The sequence below is a fragment of the Grampus griseus genome (genome assembly GCF_964374135.1).
Source record: "Grampus griseus genome assembly, chromosome: 2".
Classification (NCBI taxonomy): Eukaryota; Metazoa; Chordata; class Mammalia; order Artiodactyla; family Delphinidae; genus Grampus; species Grampus griseus.
In genome coordinates this window covers 45,682,524-45,700,674 of record NC_139018.1, presented here as the reverse complement: position 1 = coordinate 45,700,674, position 18,151 = coordinate 45,682,524, and the positions used below count along the sequence as shown (strand labels likewise).

At 38.0% G+C, this 18,151-nt stretch overlaps 1 protein-coding gene and 1 pseudogene across 2 annotated transcripts in view; one reads left to right on the top strand and one right to left on the bottom strand.

Annotated features, from left to right (window-relative positions):
* The window catches only part of DLGAP5 (DLG associated protein 5), a gene marked incomplete at both ends in the record, with an annotated part of 35,877 nt that extends 18,846 nt beyond the window's left edge, over positions 1 to 17,031 (bottom strand). The window contains 11 exons of the mRNA XM_082649326.1: positions 724 to 884; positions 1,647 to 1,732; positions 4,272 to 4,401; positions 4,793 to 4,917; positions 5,670 to 5,944; positions 7,785 to 7,855; positions 8,930 to 9,049; positions 9,123 to 9,207; positions 10,651 to 10,713; positions 14,278 to 14,471; positions 16,794 to 17,031. Coding sequence (XP_082505452.1) covers positions 724 to 884; positions 1,647 to 1,732; positions 4,272 to 4,401; positions 4,793 to 4,917; positions 5,670 to 5,944; positions 7,785 to 7,855; positions 8,930 to 9,049; positions 9,123 to 9,207; positions 10,651 to 10,713; positions 14,278 to 14,471; positions 16,794 to 17,031 — 1,548 coding nt within the window. The remainder of the gene's footprint in view (positions 1 to 723; positions 885 to 1,646; positions 1,733 to 4,271; positions 4,402 to 4,792; positions 4,918 to 5,669; positions 5,945 to 7,784; positions 7,856 to 8,929; positions 9,050 to 9,122; positions 9,208 to 10,650; positions 10,714 to 14,277; positions 14,472 to 16,793) is intronic.
* Positions 17,032 to 17,183: 152 nt separating this feature from the next.
* Positions 17,184 to 17,441, top strand: LOC309818147 (large ribosomal subunit protein eL43-like; annotated as a pseudogene). The gene has a single exon. The product of its transcript is annotated as a large ribosomal subunit protein eL43-like (transcript).
* The last annotated feature ends 710 nt before the right edge of the window (positions 17,442 to 18,151 follow it).

The following is an 18,151-nucleotide window of genomic DNA, read 5'->3' as shown; positions in this document are numbered from 1 at the left end:
CAGGAAACTAGATCCCACATGCCGCAACTAAGAGTTCACGTGCTGCAACTAAAGATCCCGCATGTCACAACTAAAAGATTCCCGAATGCCGCAACTAAAAGACCCCGCATGCCACAACAGAGATCCCATGTGCTGCAACTAAGACCCAACGTAGTCAAATAAACAAATAAATAAATAAAAATTTAGACAGCACATTACAGTTTATTAAGGTGCTAATATCTCATTTAATATTACAGGCACAGGGACTTCCCTGTTGGAGCAGTGGTTAAGAATCTGCCTGCCAATGCAGGGGACACGGGTTCGAGCCCTGGTCCGGGAAGATACCACATGCCGCGGAGCAACTAAGCCTGTGCGCCACAACTACTGAACCTGTGCTCTAGAGTCCACGAGAAACAACTTCTGAAGCCCGTGAGCCACAACTACTGAAGCCCACGTGCCACAACTACTGAAGCCCGCGTGCCACAACTACTGAAGCCCGCACACCTAGAGCCCATGCTCCACAACAAGAGAAGCCCCCGCTCGCCACAACTAGAGAAAGCCCACGCTCAGCAACGAAGACCCAATGCAGCCACAAATAAATAAAGAAATACATAACTAATATTACAGGCACATAAGTAGCTAATACTAACCCTTTTATACTACTGTTACCTCATTTTCAAAAAATCCAAAAAAACAAAAAAAACAGACTCAAAGTTAACATATTCAAAATACTTGACCACATACCTGAAAACTAAGCATATCCCAAAATCCATCCAGATCTGTACAGGTAGTTTCCTTTTCACCTCGTTTATATTCACAATTGTCCACCAGTCCTTCAAACTGTTTGAACCTTTCTTTCATAAGGAGTCTTGTTTGACCAACTGCTGTGCGAATAAGATCTTTAGCTAAAAGAAATATGAGGTTTTTAAAAGTTAAAGGACAAGACAGGACCTTTACTGCAAGCCAACCAGCTGATAAGACGACCTCATTCCAAATATCCTACAGTTACAGAATCAAATTCTTACTTTAAAGCAAAACAAAATTATCTACTACAAAACTTTGTCATACAAATATTGAGCATTTACTATCTGCTTCAATTCCTGCTAAAAATTATCAATATACATTCTCATACATATTGCTACACAGTAAAGAGCATTCTACCTCTCCTTGTATTTTATAAGAATTCAACGTCAAACTCACTGCACATCAGTATCTAAGGACTGATGTGGCAGTACACAAATGACTTTTTTCTAAATAGCTTTCCTGAATAGGTAAGGTTGGAACTTTTCAGAAAACTTGATTGATTTTGATTTGATTTCATATTGATTTAGGTAATTTTTGTTCAGAAAATATTTTTGTATACTTAAGCAATACCAACTATAGCTGTCATTCATAAAGTCACAGTAAAAAAATCTAATAATAAAATAGGCAAATGTCTAACTCTCAGGAATCATAGTCAATATTCTAACTACTTATATCTTTTAAGTCAGGTACCATTTTAGCACAGAGATATTAGTGAACATATGTGAGATATGAAAATTTCTTGCTATTTTGAATAACAATGAAATTATAAAGTTGGACAACACTGGATTTTTGTGTTTCAAATAAATGTAACCATATTAAAAAAAATAAAGGTAAGACATAAAAACATATAAATGTTCCCTCACCGTCATCTGGAATGTCCAATTCAAGCTTTCTGTCCCACTCAAGGCAGTGTGAAGTTAACTTCTCAGTTTCTGACTGGAGAGTATTTCTAAAATGATGACATACATTAGCACTATGACAATTATACAACATTAACTTCCCAGAGCTGATGCTTAATTATTTTATGAAATGTGATATGTTAAAATCCATAAATACAATTTGATATTCTATGTATGTCTATCCTTCCACACCTAAAACTTAAGTGGATGGTTAATGCCAAGAGCCCATTTTTCAAGCTAATATTTCTAGTCTTTTCTGTTCTTATTTTTCAGTGGCTAAGCAGAAAGAATCAGACATTCCTTAGTTCTGTTATTTTCCATGAAACTAAGGCGATTTCAATTGCCAAGAGTAAGATGAAGCTAAAAACTGTTAAGTCTCAAATTACTGTAAGTCTCAAATTACAGTGATAGGGCCTTAAAGATTCTAAAAAGATTCTTAAAGATTCTTTGCTTGTCCAAAGGCAGTGGTTCTCAACTGGGTCAATTTTTCCTACCAGGGAGTATTTGGCAATATCTAGAAGCATTTTTGATTGTCACGAACTGGAGGAGTGCTACTGGCCAGGGATGCTACAAAACGTCCTGCAATGCAGGGGACAGACCCCACAACAAGAATTATCCAGTCTAAAATGTCAGTAGTGCCAAGGTTAATAAACCCAGGCTCGGGCTTCCCTGGTGGCGCAGTGGTTAAGAATCTGCCTGCCAATGCAGGGCACACGGGTTCGAGCCCTGGTACGGGAAGATCCCACATGCCACAGAGCAACTAAGCCCATGCCCCAGAACTACTGAGCCTGCGCTCTAGAGCCCGTGAGCCACAACTACTGAGCCTGCGAGCCACAACTACTGAAGCCCACACACCTAGAGCCTGTGCTCCGCAACAAGAGAAGCTACTGCAATGAGGAGCCCACGCACCACAACGAAGAGTAGCCCCCGCTTGCCACAGCTAGAGAAAGCCCGCGCGCAGCAACGAAGACCCAACACAGCCAAAAATAAATTTAAAAAATAAAATAAAATAAATTTATAAAAAAAAAAGAAACCCTGGCTTAAAATTTAAACTGTTTCTTTACAAAAACATCCAAGCAGGAAAACTGAGGATAGTTTTTCTTAGAAGAATAATTTAGCTGCCTATGTCCAGTGGCAACAGGGAACAGCTTAATTAATGAGAAAGAGACCTGGCTTGGATCTGACATTATTTAGTTGGATAAATTGTTTATCATCTCAATGTCTCAGTTGAACAACACAGTGGATTAGCTAATCTCTGAAAGACCTTATAATTCTAAAACATTATGCTCTAAAAACAATTGAAGTGGTTCCCCAAAATATAAAAAGATACTCATTCATAATAGAAAGAATGGATATTAGAACTAGAGTAAGGGGAATTCCCTGGCGGTCCAGTGGTTAGGACTCCAAGCGTTCACTGCAGGGGGCACAGGTTCGATCCCCGGTAGGAGAACTAAGATCTCATACACCACACAGCGCAGCCAAAATAAATAAATAAATAAATAAATAATAAATAAATAAAATAAACTAGAGAAAGCTAATATTTTTTATCTGTTTGATTGGTAAAGCTCAAAAATTGTTAACATTGTATTGGAAAAGGTATGGGAATTTTCTTGCTATATTCACTCAAAGATAACAGAATGTAATCATTTTCTGTGTGATGTGGAATGTTAAGGCCTTTCTCGAAATGCAGGCCTCTGATATGCTTCCAAGGCATTTAGGTGACATGTTGAAGTTCCCCAAACAGGATGTTAATTTTCAATTCAGTTAGAGAAACATAATCCTATCTCATAATTTGGTGGGCCAAAGAGCCTCCTACCATCTCCCATTATCCTTCTTTTATAAAATAAACTTTAATTTAGTTCTTTGTGGAAGAAAAAAAAAAGGTATGAGAAAATAGGAACTCCCATACCTTGCTGGGGGGAATGTAAATTGAGGTCCTTATATACTTGTACATGAGAAAATTGAAACATAATACAAGTTTGTTGTTGGCAGCCTTGATTGTAATAGTAAGAGACTGAACCCAATGTAAATAACCACCAACAGGGACCTATTAAGTAAATTATGGTATATCCATATTATTGGATACTATGTGGCCATTAAAGAACACACAAACACACACACACACACACACACACACACACACACACACACACAAAACAACATGAGAAAGCTCTTTAAGTACTAAAATGGAATGTCTACTACATTTAACATTAAATGAAACAATATTAAAAAAAATATATATATATATATACATGTTTATGTTAGTTTACATATGCATTATCTACCTCTGGAAATATTCACAAGAAATGAGTAACACTTGCCTCCGTGGAAGGTTCAAACTATCCCCTGGGAGGCAGAGTTGGGAAAAAGACTTCTCACTTGTACCTTTTTCTACCTTTTGAATTAGGAACCACATGAATGTACTAGTTACTGAAAAAAAATCATTAAAATTTAAAAGATAAATGAAAATCACCAAAATTCAATTTCCCCCAACTCATCTATTATATTCAGGTTAAAAATAGTATAATTTTGGTTTTAAATGTCTAGACATTGATACAAAATTCTTACACTAGGAACAAATGGACAAACCTGAAATATGGCACATCATGCTGTGGCTGAGATATCTGATCTTGATTTACTTCAAGTGATGGGACTTCTTCTTTTATTGAAAGGCCATCTGAATTTTTATTAGTAGTTTCATTTTTATTTAAAACATGTTCTATAGATTAAAGAAAATATTACATATAAATTTCAAAGCAGCAACTCATAAAATGACATCCCCCACAAGACAAATTTTTTTAAAATCCTTTAATTTTTTTCAGTGTTGAATTTTAAAATTTTATTTCTGCCTCAATGATTTCATTCACCACATATCCTCTAAAGTGTCTCCTATATTCATCTCCTCAAATTTACATTTATTTCCCCCCATCTTCTCAGTCTGTATTCCTTATTCCAACTCTTTCTCTCTCCAGATATCTTTCCCCATGTTTTCCCATCTCTCCTGACCCTGAGATCACATCCCTGAACTATATGTTGAAAAGGGCTCTAAACAAATGTCTGATAAATCACAATCCAGAAAAGCAAGTAAAAAATTAATTAAAATACAATACCTTTATTCCAAACTGTTAGAGAACCCAAAGGACATTGTAGTTTACTTGAATCTTGATGTACTGTCTTGGCAGAGAAAGTTTTACATTTTTGTGCCAAGATTTCTTTTGTTGCTACAGTCTTATCACTAAAAACAATAGCAAAAAAATACTTTATGAAACATGAGCCTCCTATATCTAACTGAAGGATTTCAAAATGATGTTACTTTTTAAAAACCTGGGATTTAATAGAAATATGTTTCTATTTTTTTTACTGTGTCTTTCTGGAGGGGAAAAATTTAAACATCTATAGTGGAATGTCCATCTTTACTAATTATAATGAGATCCAAAGGCTGTGAAGATCTCCTCACGGAACATAAGCGCTCATAGTCTTGGATGCTGCTGAGCAGTTTCTAGTAAATTTGCTGCCAGCCAGTCTTTGCAAAACAACCTTGCTGTTTCTCTTAATGATTCCAACTGATTTTCCCCCCACTTTGCAAGTTAATTATCTTTGGCTTTAGAAGTAGTTTTTCTAAAGTAATACTCGGCAAAAAAACAAACAAAAAAACCCCCAAACCATGTCTGAACTACAGTACTATAGAAATCTCTTCCTTCTAAACATTTATTTCTAAGTATTATAATAAAGACACTTATAAAAAGCAAAAAAACACAAAGTGTACCATGAAAATAATGATAAAAACAATGTATAGGAAATACCAAAACTGTCAAATACATTACTGTAGCCTTCTGAAGAATTTTTTTAAAAGACCAAAGTTTCATGATTTATAATTAATATAATTTACTAACTAAATATTAACTTTTAAAAAGCACAGGACAAATCTAAGAAAGGCATTTGTTATCCATCTTAGCAAGGAATTCATTATTAACATTAAATTCTTACACTTCTGTGTTTAAAGGGGTCCAGGTATAACTGGGTGTCAAGAAAGCACTGGCACTTCTGGGAGTCATAGGTGTTACTTGATAGGTCTTCAGACCATCTAGCGGCTGAAACATAAAATCTTTAGGTGCAAAGGAATTCTTCCCCTTCATTTTTGCACTATTTGTCTTAGATAAATTTTCCATTTTTGATAAGACACCATCTGGATCCATTCCAATTGTTGTACTGGTTTGTGAATCCAAAGTACTTTCTTCACTATCAACTTTAAAAGAAATGGCCTAGATGGGAGGAAACAGAATGGAGTAAGAATTTCTCTTCTGGGGATATATTCAAACCAATTTTTACAGGCCTGAAAATATGAAAGTTGAGCTATGTGTCCCTTGTGCATAATTTAGGAGAAAAAAATAAATACAATTAAATGTAAATATGGAATCAGTAGCCAGCTAACTAAACCACTGTCATGATCCAGAGAGACACAGAACCAATCCTCATTAAAAGGACTAAATAATAGGTTTTAAGTATTAAAATTAAATATATGAAAACTAAGGTGGAAAAATTACCCACCTAACAAACACCTACCTTTTTATTTAAATTATGTTGATAATTACCATGGTTGAGAATCAGAAATCCAATGTTTATTGGATGACTACTATTGTCAAGGACCAAATCCTCTTTTAAAATCACCTTGATTATAAATAAATTTATCATGAGAAAAATATTTTTCAGTGTGACGACACAGTGAGATTAACCATATAAAATGTGAAGCTTATTTTCTCTGTCAATTTAATTATTTGGTTTTTTTAAAACTGAGATATAACTGACATATAACATTATATTAGTATCAGGTGTGCAACATAATGATTTGATATTTGTATATACTGCAAAATGATCTAGACGATGAGTCTAATGAACAACTGTCACTACACAAAGGTACAATTTTTTTTCTTGTGATGAGAACTTTAATGACCTACCCTCTTTGCAACTTTCAAATATACAACACAGTATTATTAACCATAGTCACTATGTTTTATAGTGAATCCCCAGGACTCACTTTGTAACTGGAAGTTTATAACTTTTGACCACCTTCACTGATTTCACCCACCCATATAAACATAATTTTTAGAGGTTTTTACATTTCTGATTTTTAATTTTTAGTTAAGAATCTAGCCACATTTCTTATACTTTGGCATAACTTTTTTTCTTTTAAAATAAATTTATTTTTGGCTGCGTTGGGTGTTCATTGCTGCACACAGTCTTTCTCTAGTTGCAGTGAGCGGGGACTACTCTTCATTGCAGTGCATGGGCTTCTCATTGCAGTGGCTTCTCTTATTGCGAAGCATGGGCTCTAGGCACATGGGTTTCAGTAGTTGTGGCATGCAGGCTCAGTAGTTGTGGCTCGCGGGCTCTAGAGCTCAGGCTCAGTAGTTGTGGTGCACGGGCTTAGTTGCTCCACAGCATGTGGGATCTTCCCGGACCAGGGCTCAAATACGTGTCCCCTGCAGTGGCAGGCGGATTCTTAACCACTGCGCCACCAGGGAAGTCCCTAACTTTTTTAAGGTTAAGGAACTGTGTAGCATGGATTATAAAACAAGGCATTGGGGCCTCAAAATTGTGGCTCTTTTTTGAAGACTCTACCATGTACTATGGTAGACGCTATCAGAAATGTTAGGTTATTTAATTCTTAAAACTACTCCATGTAGGTATTACGGGTTGGAGATGGGAAAACAAATTCCTAAGTTGTCCAAGGTTATATAGCTAATTGGAAGCAGAGACAATATTCAAACTCAGGCCTAGCTGAATCCAAAGTCAATGCATTTCACCCTACTCCATCCTATCTCTTAGCTAGTTCCCACATGAAGGTTTCGGTCAGCTGTGTTTTTATCACTTTTCTCTATTTCCTGTTAATCAAATTATGCTTTCTCTACCTATAAAACTCTGAGGATAAGACACCTGAAAAGCAACAGTAAATCCTCCTGATGCTTCTTTATGGTTCAAGAGATTTTAACACATGTTGTAAGTTATCTTCTTGAAGCAGTTCTATATGCTTAATTTCAATTTTATGAAAGTAGTAGTGAGATTTTCAAAGTACCTAGAAATAAACAGATGTTTATACTCTACCTTGTCAGGTTTTGTTTCTATCTTTTTGGCAGGTCTTCCTTGATTTGGTGCCTCTGTTTCTGCTTCATTAACTAAAATAAAAGTGAAATAAGCCATCCATTTAGACTAGATAAAAAATGCTGCATTAAAAGTACTAATTTGGGAAAGGAAAACAGGCAATAGGAATGTATGTCAAAGAATTTTATGATTAAAAGTCACATTATAAAATAGGAAATAAATAGATGAAATTTCCTGCCAAGTTTAGGCCATCTGTTTTCAAAACAAAAGTGTTAAGGTATTTTACCTTTTGCCTCTGAATATCAAATATGTATTTATTATAGAAAATTAGAAAAAATTTTAAAAAGCACAAAAACAACAACAATCAAAAATTTTACCCAAGCTTACACTACTCAGTGGTAATCACTATTGACACTTCAGAGTACGTTTTTCCAGTTTTTTCCTATGTTCACATTCACATACATATTTTAGAATTTCAATCATACTGTTCAGGGTTTGAGCTGATTTTCTTTGCCCACTTAATACGATTAACCATGTCATTAAGTGTTCTTTCATACATTGTTCTTAAATGGTTACATTGTATTCCACCAACTGGATGGACTGTAACTTATTGGGGCCATTAATTTTTCACTTTGAAGCACTGCTTACACCAATTCAGTACTTCAACATTTGAGCACCCACTGGGATATCGGGGCACAAAACCTATCTTCCTCCTCTCCTACTCAAAAAAGTACATAATGATTTTAAAAATTGAACACAGGGGCTTGCCTGGTGGTGCAGTAGTTAAGAATCCACCTGCCAATGCAGGGGACACGGGTTCGACCCCTGGCCCGGGAAGATCCCACATGCTGCGGAGCAACTAAGCCCGTGTGCCACAACTACTGAGCCTGTGCTCTAGAGCCCAAGAGCCACAACTACTGAAGCCAGTGCGCCTAGAGTCCATGCTCCGCAACAAGAGAAGCCAATGCAATGAGAAGACTGTGCACCACAATGAAGAGTAGCCCCCGCTGGCTGCAACTAGACAAAGCCCGCGCGCAGCAACGAAGACCCAATGCAGCCAAAAATTAATTAATTTTTAAAAATTGAACACAAAGAACCTCAAGTACCAAAACATCCTAGCTCAGTCACTGATCAAGAAATGTTCTTACCATTAGTAGCCCTTGTCACTGGCTTTCTTGCTGTAGTAGGCGGGACTGTTCTGGCAATCTGCTTTGCTGCTTGAGTAGCCGATCGAGTCATTCTCACTGGCGGCATTACAGGTTGTATAGCTGTGGGAACAAATAATAAAATCAAATGTTTGTGGTAATTTTAAATTATTGTTGTGGCAACATCAGAACTTACCTTTTTTCTCTTTGTCCAACACTTTCTTTTCAGAAGCCTGTCTTTGACCAGGTCGGATTGCTCGAACATCACTCCCATTATCAATCTATTCAAAATATTAGGTACTATGTGATTTAATTGCATAATGAACCAAACCACCACATTTTTAATGTGTAAATCAACCCCTCATCTGAAACCTGATATTGTAAATGACTCAGCAAAAAACCCACTACCCCAAATAAAATGAGATGAAGAAACAAGTTTTCCATTATATACATTTCCTTACAAGCTTTTTCAGAAACCTAGAATTTAGAAAATGCTAATAACCTAAGCTATTAAAAAAATAACTGACTATAATCTTCTGAGACTCCTTAAACATACCAGGCATGTTTTCAATTCAAGACCTTTGAATTTTGTCTAGAAAATTCTTCTCCTGGAAGAAAGCTCTTTCCCACAGTTCACTCTTCTATTTCCTTAAAGACTTCATTTAAAATGCCACCATCTGGGAACTTCCCTGGTGGCGCAGTGGTTAAGAATCTGCCTGCCAATGCAGGGGACACAGGTTTGAGCCTTGGTCTGGGAAGATCCCACATGCCACGGAGCAACTAAGCCTGTGCACCACAACTACTGAGCCCACGCACTGCAACTACTGAAGCCCGCATGCCTAGAGCCCATGCTCTGCAACAAGAGAAGCCACCACAATAAGAAGCCTGCACACCGCAACAAACAGTAGCCCCTGCTCGCAGCAACTAGAGAAAAGCCTGCGCACAGCAATGAAGACCCAACACAGTCAAAAATAAATAAATAAATTTATTAAAAATAAAATAAAATGCCACCATCTGAGGCCTGATCAAAATTCCACCCTACACCTACTTCAAAACTCCCCACCTCCCTTCTTCTTTTTTTTTAATCTCCCCCATAATACTTAATACTTTTGACCATCTGACATACTATATAGTTCTTTTTTTAGTGCTCTCTCTCACGTAAGCTCCTTGAAAACAGGGAATTTTGTTTGTTTTGCTCAGTTATATTCTAGAGCCTAAAGGAACATGGTAGTGACTCAAATTCATTGAATACATGAAACTTAGCTTCCTCACCTGACAAAGAGGCATACTATTTCCCTCTTTGCCCACTTGACTTTATTTTAGTAATCCTCCTAATAAGTTTATCCATAACCGTGTTTTGAAGACCCATAAGTTTATAACACTCACCCTGTATGCTTTATATCCCTATCTGCACTTCATGGTGACATGGGATGCATAATAGAAGCCCGGTAAACAAACAAACAAAAAAGAGTGTGGCACAGAGTTTAGTATAGATCTCATAAGGGATGTCTGGGCAAAGAATATTTTAAGTGACTATTTCCTTAGCATCTAGCCAAATCTGCTCTGCCACCATACCAAAACAGTGATTTTGGTAGTACTATTGACTCTAGTAAAATAATCACTATGCTTGAAGATGGTATTAGATTAAAAATAAATTTACTTACTCTGAGGAAAAAAAAGTACAATTTGTCATTTTAGTAACAATGACTTACTATCAACTTTACCTTTGTCAGCTCCATTTGGTCTTTGGCCTTTGACCTCGTAATCCGTACAGAAGATGGAACAGCCTTAAAACAGTCAAAAGAAGATAAAGTTAAAAAAATAAATAAACTGGCAAAATTTACTTCCATGTTTCATTTGAAATAGTTTCCATTTTAAAGTTAAATTTTATCCTTAATAATTTATGGCAAAAAGATACTTGCTAACTTAATTTTTTTTTAATTTAAATTTTAATTTTTTCGGCCGTGCCGTGCAGCTTGCGGGTCTTAGTTCCCCAACCAGGGATTGAACCCAGGCCTCTGGCAGTGAAAGCACTGAGTCCTAACCCCTGGACTGCCAGGGAATTCCCTAAGTTATTGTTTTTTCTGGTTCTGGCTTGATTTAAATTATGTTTAAGTTAATAACTTCAAAAACTACCCATATTTTTCAATGAGGAGAGAGAAGAAATTTCAAAGCATATTTTCCAAGTATTAGGATCCTCATTAATGTGATTAGCTAGACATATTTAAAAGGGGGTAGATGAACAAACTAGAGTATTAGGATCTTTTGTTTTCTGTTTATGAAAAGATACTGTACAGCTTACTTCCCTAGCTTTGACAATTTGCCTTCAAATCTCATGATTATACCTGTCCATTGTCAGTAAGAAAATGGAGACCTAATCACAAAATGTGAAAAAAATTTAGCATGAGAAAGACCAATTAAAAAATTATAAGGTATTTATCAACTCTGTAAAATTTCTTAAGAAACATAATCAGGGACTTCCCCAGTGGTCCAGTGGTTAAGAATCCACCTTCCAACGCAGGGGACATGGGTTTGATCCTTGGTTGGGGAACTAAGATCCCACACGCCACGGCGCAACTAAGCCCATGCGCCACAACTAGAGAAGTCCACATGCAGCAACGAAAACCCAACGCAGCCAAAATTAAAAAAAAAAAACAAAACCCACAACGATGTGTCTCTTGTTCCTCCTACACATATTTTTAAGATATTTTAAAATAGTTGTTTACAGTGTAGACCAATGATTGGTATCTACATATTCCTAAAAAGACAGCTTAAATCTAATCCCAAGAGGTCTTCTTTGATGTTCCTCCAAATATAAACAATCTATCCTTCCTCTAATATAAAGAACATATTTATCTGTATCTTTCCACCATGAACTACAGTTTATTAATTTTGGTCTCTTCTACAGTGTCCTAAGATCATACAGAGTAAATAAATCAAAGATCTGTCAAATGAATCATTGAGATTCATGAAGCCTAGAAAAACAAGCAATATCTTCAGCCTTTATATTATTCAGTTCTTATTTAAATCAGGAATGAGTATACAGTCAATGAGATCTTTTATACATATCTTTAAATAGCAAATCAGGGATTTCCCTGGTGGCGCAGTGGTTAAGAATCCGCCTGCCAATGCAGGGGACACGGGTTCGAGCCCTGGTCCGGGAAGATCCCACATGCCGCGGAGCAACTAAGCCTGTGTGACACAACAACTGAGCCTGTGCTCTAGGGCCCACGAGCCACAATAACTGAGCCTGCATGCCACAACTACTGAAGCCCGCGTGCCTAGAGCCCGTGCTCCGCAAAGAGAAGCCACCTCAGTGAGAAGCCTGCGCACCACAATGAAGAGTAGCCCCGGCTTGCTGCAACTAGAGAAAGCCTGCACAGAGCAACGAAGACCCAACGCAGCCAAAAATAAATAAATAAATAATAAAATAAACAGCAAATCACCAGTGACTAGCAAGTTTACAAGTTTACAAATCCAACTGATCTGTTCAAACTTCATCCTTCCTGATTCACTAACCATTCTCTTTAGATCACTCCTCCTTTAGCTTCTATCCTCCATTTTAGCTCTGCTGCCACTCTGACCAGTCCTTTTCAGCATATCACTGCCCACCTAAAGGTGTTCTCTAGACCTCACTCTTTCATAATTTTATATACCCTAATTGGAATGGTCTCATTTAGTCCTATAGCTTAAGTGTCCATTCATACTCCCAATATCATATCCAAAATCCACATCTTAGCATGGATCCCCATCCTGATTTCCAAATTTTTATTCCCAACTGCCTGATGTCTAGATGGCCCAAATAGGATTTTTTTTAAAAAGGGTATTAATATTCACCCACTTAAGCTTTTCTTGCCTTCCTCATCTCTTCTAGCAGCAGCAAAATTTGTATTATTGATCAAACTATTATCTTCAGAATCATCATCTTATCTCTAACTTTTCAACTTCCTCCACCCCTCACCATCTACTTGGTCACCAGTCCTATCAAATTTATCTCTTAAGATGTCTTACATGACACCTGTTAGAATGGCTATTATCAAAAAGACAAGAAATAATAAGTGTTGGTGAGGATATGGAGAAACAGGAACCCCTGAGCACTGTTGGTAGGAATGTAAATTGGTGCAGCCACTATGAAAAACAGTATGGAAGATCCTCAAAAAATTAAAATTAGAACTACCATATGATCCAGCATTTCCAATTCTGAGTATTTATCCAAAGGAAAAGAAAACACTAACTCAAAAATATATATGTATCCCCATGTACGTTGCAGCATTATTTACAATAGCCAAGACTTGTAAACAACTCAGGTGCCCATCACTTGAGTGAGGTGCAGGGTAGGTGAAATGGGGTGAAGGTGGTCAAAAAGTACAAACTTCCAGGTTTAAAATAAGTAAGTCCCGGGAATGTAATATACAGTATGGTGCCTACAGTTAATAATACTGTATTGTATATTTGAAAGTTGCTAAGAGAGTATATCTGAAATGTTCTCATCACAAGAAAAAAAGTTTTGTAACTATGTGTGGTGATGGATGGTAACTAGACTAACTGTGGTGATCATCTTGTAATGTATACAAATAATGAATCATTATGGTGTACACCTGAAACTAATATGTCAATTATATCTCCAGAAAAATGATATCTTAAACCTATTTCTTTTTTTGGTTTTTTGTTTTTTTGCGGTACGCGGGCCTCTCACTGCTGTGGCCTCTCCCGCTGCGGAGCACGGTTCCGGACGCGCAGGCTCAGCGGCCACGGCTCACGGGCCCAGCCGCTCCACAGCATGTGGGATCCTCCCAGACCAGGGCACGAACCCGCGTCCCCTGCATCGGCAGGCGGACTCTCAACCACTGCACCACCAGGGAAGCCCCCTATTTCTTCTTTTTAAACAAATGTCTCAGTCCACTTATCTCATCTCACCTATTCTATAAAGAATATTCACAATATAAACTCACAACTAGTCTTCCTATCTATAAATGCTTCCCTTTCTAGACTATAATCCTCAAGTCCAGCCTAATCTTCCCTGAGTATTACTTTGATAATGGTACAACCTCGTTTATAAACCTCCCCTGACTCTCCATATCCTAGAGGATAAATGCCAAATACTTTGGTATAGCATTCACTGTTCAGCCTGGCTCTACCAGCTGTCCTAGTTTTATCCAATCTCAACCTAAATACAGCTACATCAAGAGACCCTGTTTTCATCTTCTGAGTTACTATTATGTCATTCCCACCTCCTACCAGCTAATTAAATGAATAAAGGGACTCGGGGAAATGGTTATTTTAGTCATCTAATCTCCTAAAGAAAATTCCAGTTAAAAGGAATATATATCAAGTTAGGATACTAAACTTACCTTTTTTGGCTCAGCTTTCATAGTACTCTGGTTTGAGAAAAGAAAACTAGGAATATCAGGTCTATAAAGACCCACTTTAAATACTCCTCGTTTAGCTTTCTCTCTCTGCTCTTTCAATTTTTGAAGCTGCTTTTCTTCTTTGTATTTTTGGAGCATTTGCTTTCGTTGATCACCTAGAATAGTTTTCACTGACTCTAAGTAGGAAAAAGAAAAAAAGAAAAATACAATATATAAAACATTTCAGATAAAAAGTTAGGCAAACAACTTCTAACTTCAACTGTTGCTAAGAAATGCTTTTAGTAACTTCTTGTTAATTCCTTAGCACTTCAAGTTATTTCCACCCCTATTTTAAAATTCCTATTTCTTTCACCTTCATTTGTTCAAATATATAACTGTTTACTATGTACTAGGCATGTATTACTTCATGTTTAAATTAATTAGCTTCTATGATAGTCAGCCTCCAAGCTGACCTCCAGCGATTCTCACCTCCTGGTAGACATGCCTTGTGTCATCCCCTCCCATACTGAATAGGGCTGACCTGTGTAACCAAGAAAGTACTGTGGAAATGATAGAGAACGACTCCCACAACTAGGCCATTAAAGACATCACAGCTTTTGTCCTGCTCTCTCTTGGATCCCTTGCTCTGGGGGGAAGCCAGTGGCCACGTGGAACCTTAAGGAACTCAAGCGGCCCCATGGAGATGTCCACATGACAAAGAACTAAGGCCTCCTGCCAAAAGCCAGCATCATCTTGCTGGTAATGTGAATGAGTCACCTTAGAAGCAGATCCTTTACAATAATCAAAACAGGGACTTCTCTGGTGGTCCAGTGGTTAAGACTCCCAATGCAGGGGGCCCGGGTTCAATCCCTGGTTGGGGAACTAAGATCCACATACCACAACTAAGCCTGTGCACCGCAACTACTGAGCCCAGGCACCACAACTAGAGAAGCCCATGTGCCGCAAGTAAGAAGCCTGCGTGCCGCAACTAAGACCCGGCACAGCCAAAAAAAAAAAAAAAAAAGCCAATGTCCTTATAATGATGGCCCTCAGGGCTCTATGGGAGCTAAGCTGTTTGCCTTCTCCATCCATGCTTACCTACTTGCTTTCTCTGGAACATACCAGACCCACTCCCACCTCCAGGCCTTCGCAAATGAGGAATAAAAGATATTCTAATAGCATATTGACAAGGTTAAATTTTGTTTGAAAGATTTTGGTCGAGGAAAGAAGCATTTGAGAGGGTATGAGTAGAGGAAGGTAATGTCACCTCTTCTCAGACAGAAAATGTCTAGCTCTTCCTTCAAAGGCCATCCTATATAATCCTACGACCCAGTGTTCATTTTCTCTGAACTCCTAAGAGATGTTATTCTTTACTCTATCCCCCTCAACCACCAACCCACTTCCTTTGACCTTCAAACATAAACTGATCACTTCATCTCAAAAACAAAAAAGTACCCTACGACACTTTAATCCAATTCCTTTCTCTCACTTTCCTTTAGAATCACAAAAATGACAAATCTGGAAGAAATAGTTTAGCCCAACCTCCCCTTTTACAGAAGCAATTAAGCTGAATATGTTGAGTGTCTTGTACGTGTCGCACATTACACTGGTTCTGGAAAAATGATAAAACTGAAGTAGTGAACACGTAAAACAACTTGACATCTCATTTCTTTCTCTATAAAACTTCTAAGACTTCATCTTTCTGCCATTTCTTCACAATTTATCCTTGCTTTATTTCACTGCAATCTAGCTCCTAGTGCCTGCTATATAAACACAACTAAATAGGAGTCCAATAAGTCCTTCCGATTAAATGCATGTCATTTCCCAGTTCTCTTCCTTCTTTTCTATAGCATCCCTTGCCTTCTAAGACAACCATTTTTATTATTTTTATCTCTTGCTGAGATCATTCTCTTTTCTGGTTGGTTCTTTCCCTACTAATTACCCCAAATCCTTTTGGGCAAACTACAGGGATGAATCCTTTGCTCTTCCCTCTAAGAAGTGTTCCCATTGGCAAAGTACCCTTACTTCATGGATACTTCAATCAGTTCTATTTTTATGTCCCTTATCAATTTATCTTGTCAATATTTATCTTATCCAAGCTCCAGAAGTAAGAACTTTAGGATTCCTGTAAGGCCATATAGGTAAAAAGTGTTATAATACTCCATAGGTGAATGGCTTTAGCCTAGCTAGGACGTCCACTGCCTTTACTTGAGTGCTTTTTTTTGCGGGGGAGGGGGGCACGCCAGGCAGCCTGCAGGATCTTAGTTCCCGCACCAAGGATCAAACCCAGGCCCCTGGCAGTGGAAGTGTGGAGTCCTAACTACTGGACCATCTGGGAATTCCCAACACAGCCTTTACTTGAAATAGACAGTATTTAGTTGTAGAAAACACCAAGTTATTTATTTAGAATGGCATTTCAAAACTCCATTCTTCTGGTCAGGGTTGTTTTTAACCTCAGGTATTAAACCAACTTTTATTCACTCTTCAAACACTTGAAATTACAATAGACTTTTACTTACTTGGCTTGACATCGGCCTTTTCTGGAACAAGCTCATGAGATATCTCATCTAATTCAAGAAGAATTCTACCTTCCAAGGTTGGAACGTTGACATCTTTCAAACCAAAGTGTCTATTTCGTTCATATTCCTTATGTCTGTTTTCTTTCTGAGACAGTGATTTCCTATGAGCAATTTTAGTTCTAATCATGTCGGTACTTAATTGCTTTTTGTGTCGACTGGCAAAATGTGATGAAGCCATCCTATCAGGAAAAAGAGAGAAAGACCAACTTACGTGAAATTTCATTTGATTATTTAAAAAGTTAGGATTCCAGTTCACCTCCCACCCCAGAGTCTTCTGAAAAAAAAAAATTAAAATACAGCTCTCTGGGCTCAGACCTAGGTTGTGGCAACATGGCTAAACGCACCAAGGTCAGAATCGTGGGTAAATACGGGACCCATGTTGCCTCCCTCAGGAAAATGGTGAAGAAAACTGAAATCAGCCAGCACGCCTAGCACACTTGCTCCTGTGGCAAAACCAAGATGAAGAGACAAGCTGTGGGCATTTGGCATTTCCTGCATGAAAACGGTTGATGGTGCCTGGACCTACACCACCACTTCTGCCGTCACAGTAAAGTCACCAGAAGACTGAAGGAATTGAAGGACCAGTAGAAGGCCACCATTTGAAACATTGCTAGCCTATAATAAATGGGTTAATTTACATAATAAAAAATACAAAATGGAATAAATATGTGACTGAAGAGTGGGAAGGAGGTTATCAAAAGATAAAACACTACAACCTATTTTGAGGTTCTGAACAGGAACTTGCTTGACAGATGAAGTGAAGCCCAGGAAGCTAAAGTCCAGAATATAAATAAGAGGGTCTAGGCTTACCATAGAGAGCACTGCAAAATAGAGTAGGAAGTAAAGGTGAAAATAGGGATAGAGTATACAGAATAGTTTCCTTAACTTTCCCCTGGTGATGAATGCAGGCAGGCTGGCATTTTTTCTCAAGCCAAAAAACAAAACACACAAGATGCCTATTAGGTAGGTAGGAATGATAAACAGGCAGTTAGATATACGAGATTGAGAAAAAGAAGGTGTTTTTGTTTTTTGTTTTTTTTTGCGGTACACGGGCCTTTCACTGCTGTGGCCTCTCCCGCTGCGGAGCACAGGCTCCGGACGCGCAGGCCCAGCCGCTCCGCAGCATGCGGGATCTTCCCGGACCGGGGCACGAACCCATGTCCCCTGCATCAGCAGGCGGACTCCCAACCACTGCGGCACCAGGGAAGCCCAAGAAGGGTTTTCAGAAGTACCATGGTGATGCAGAAGGATAATCATATCAGCGTGCCCTGGTGAGGGCAAAATAAAATTCTTTTCGG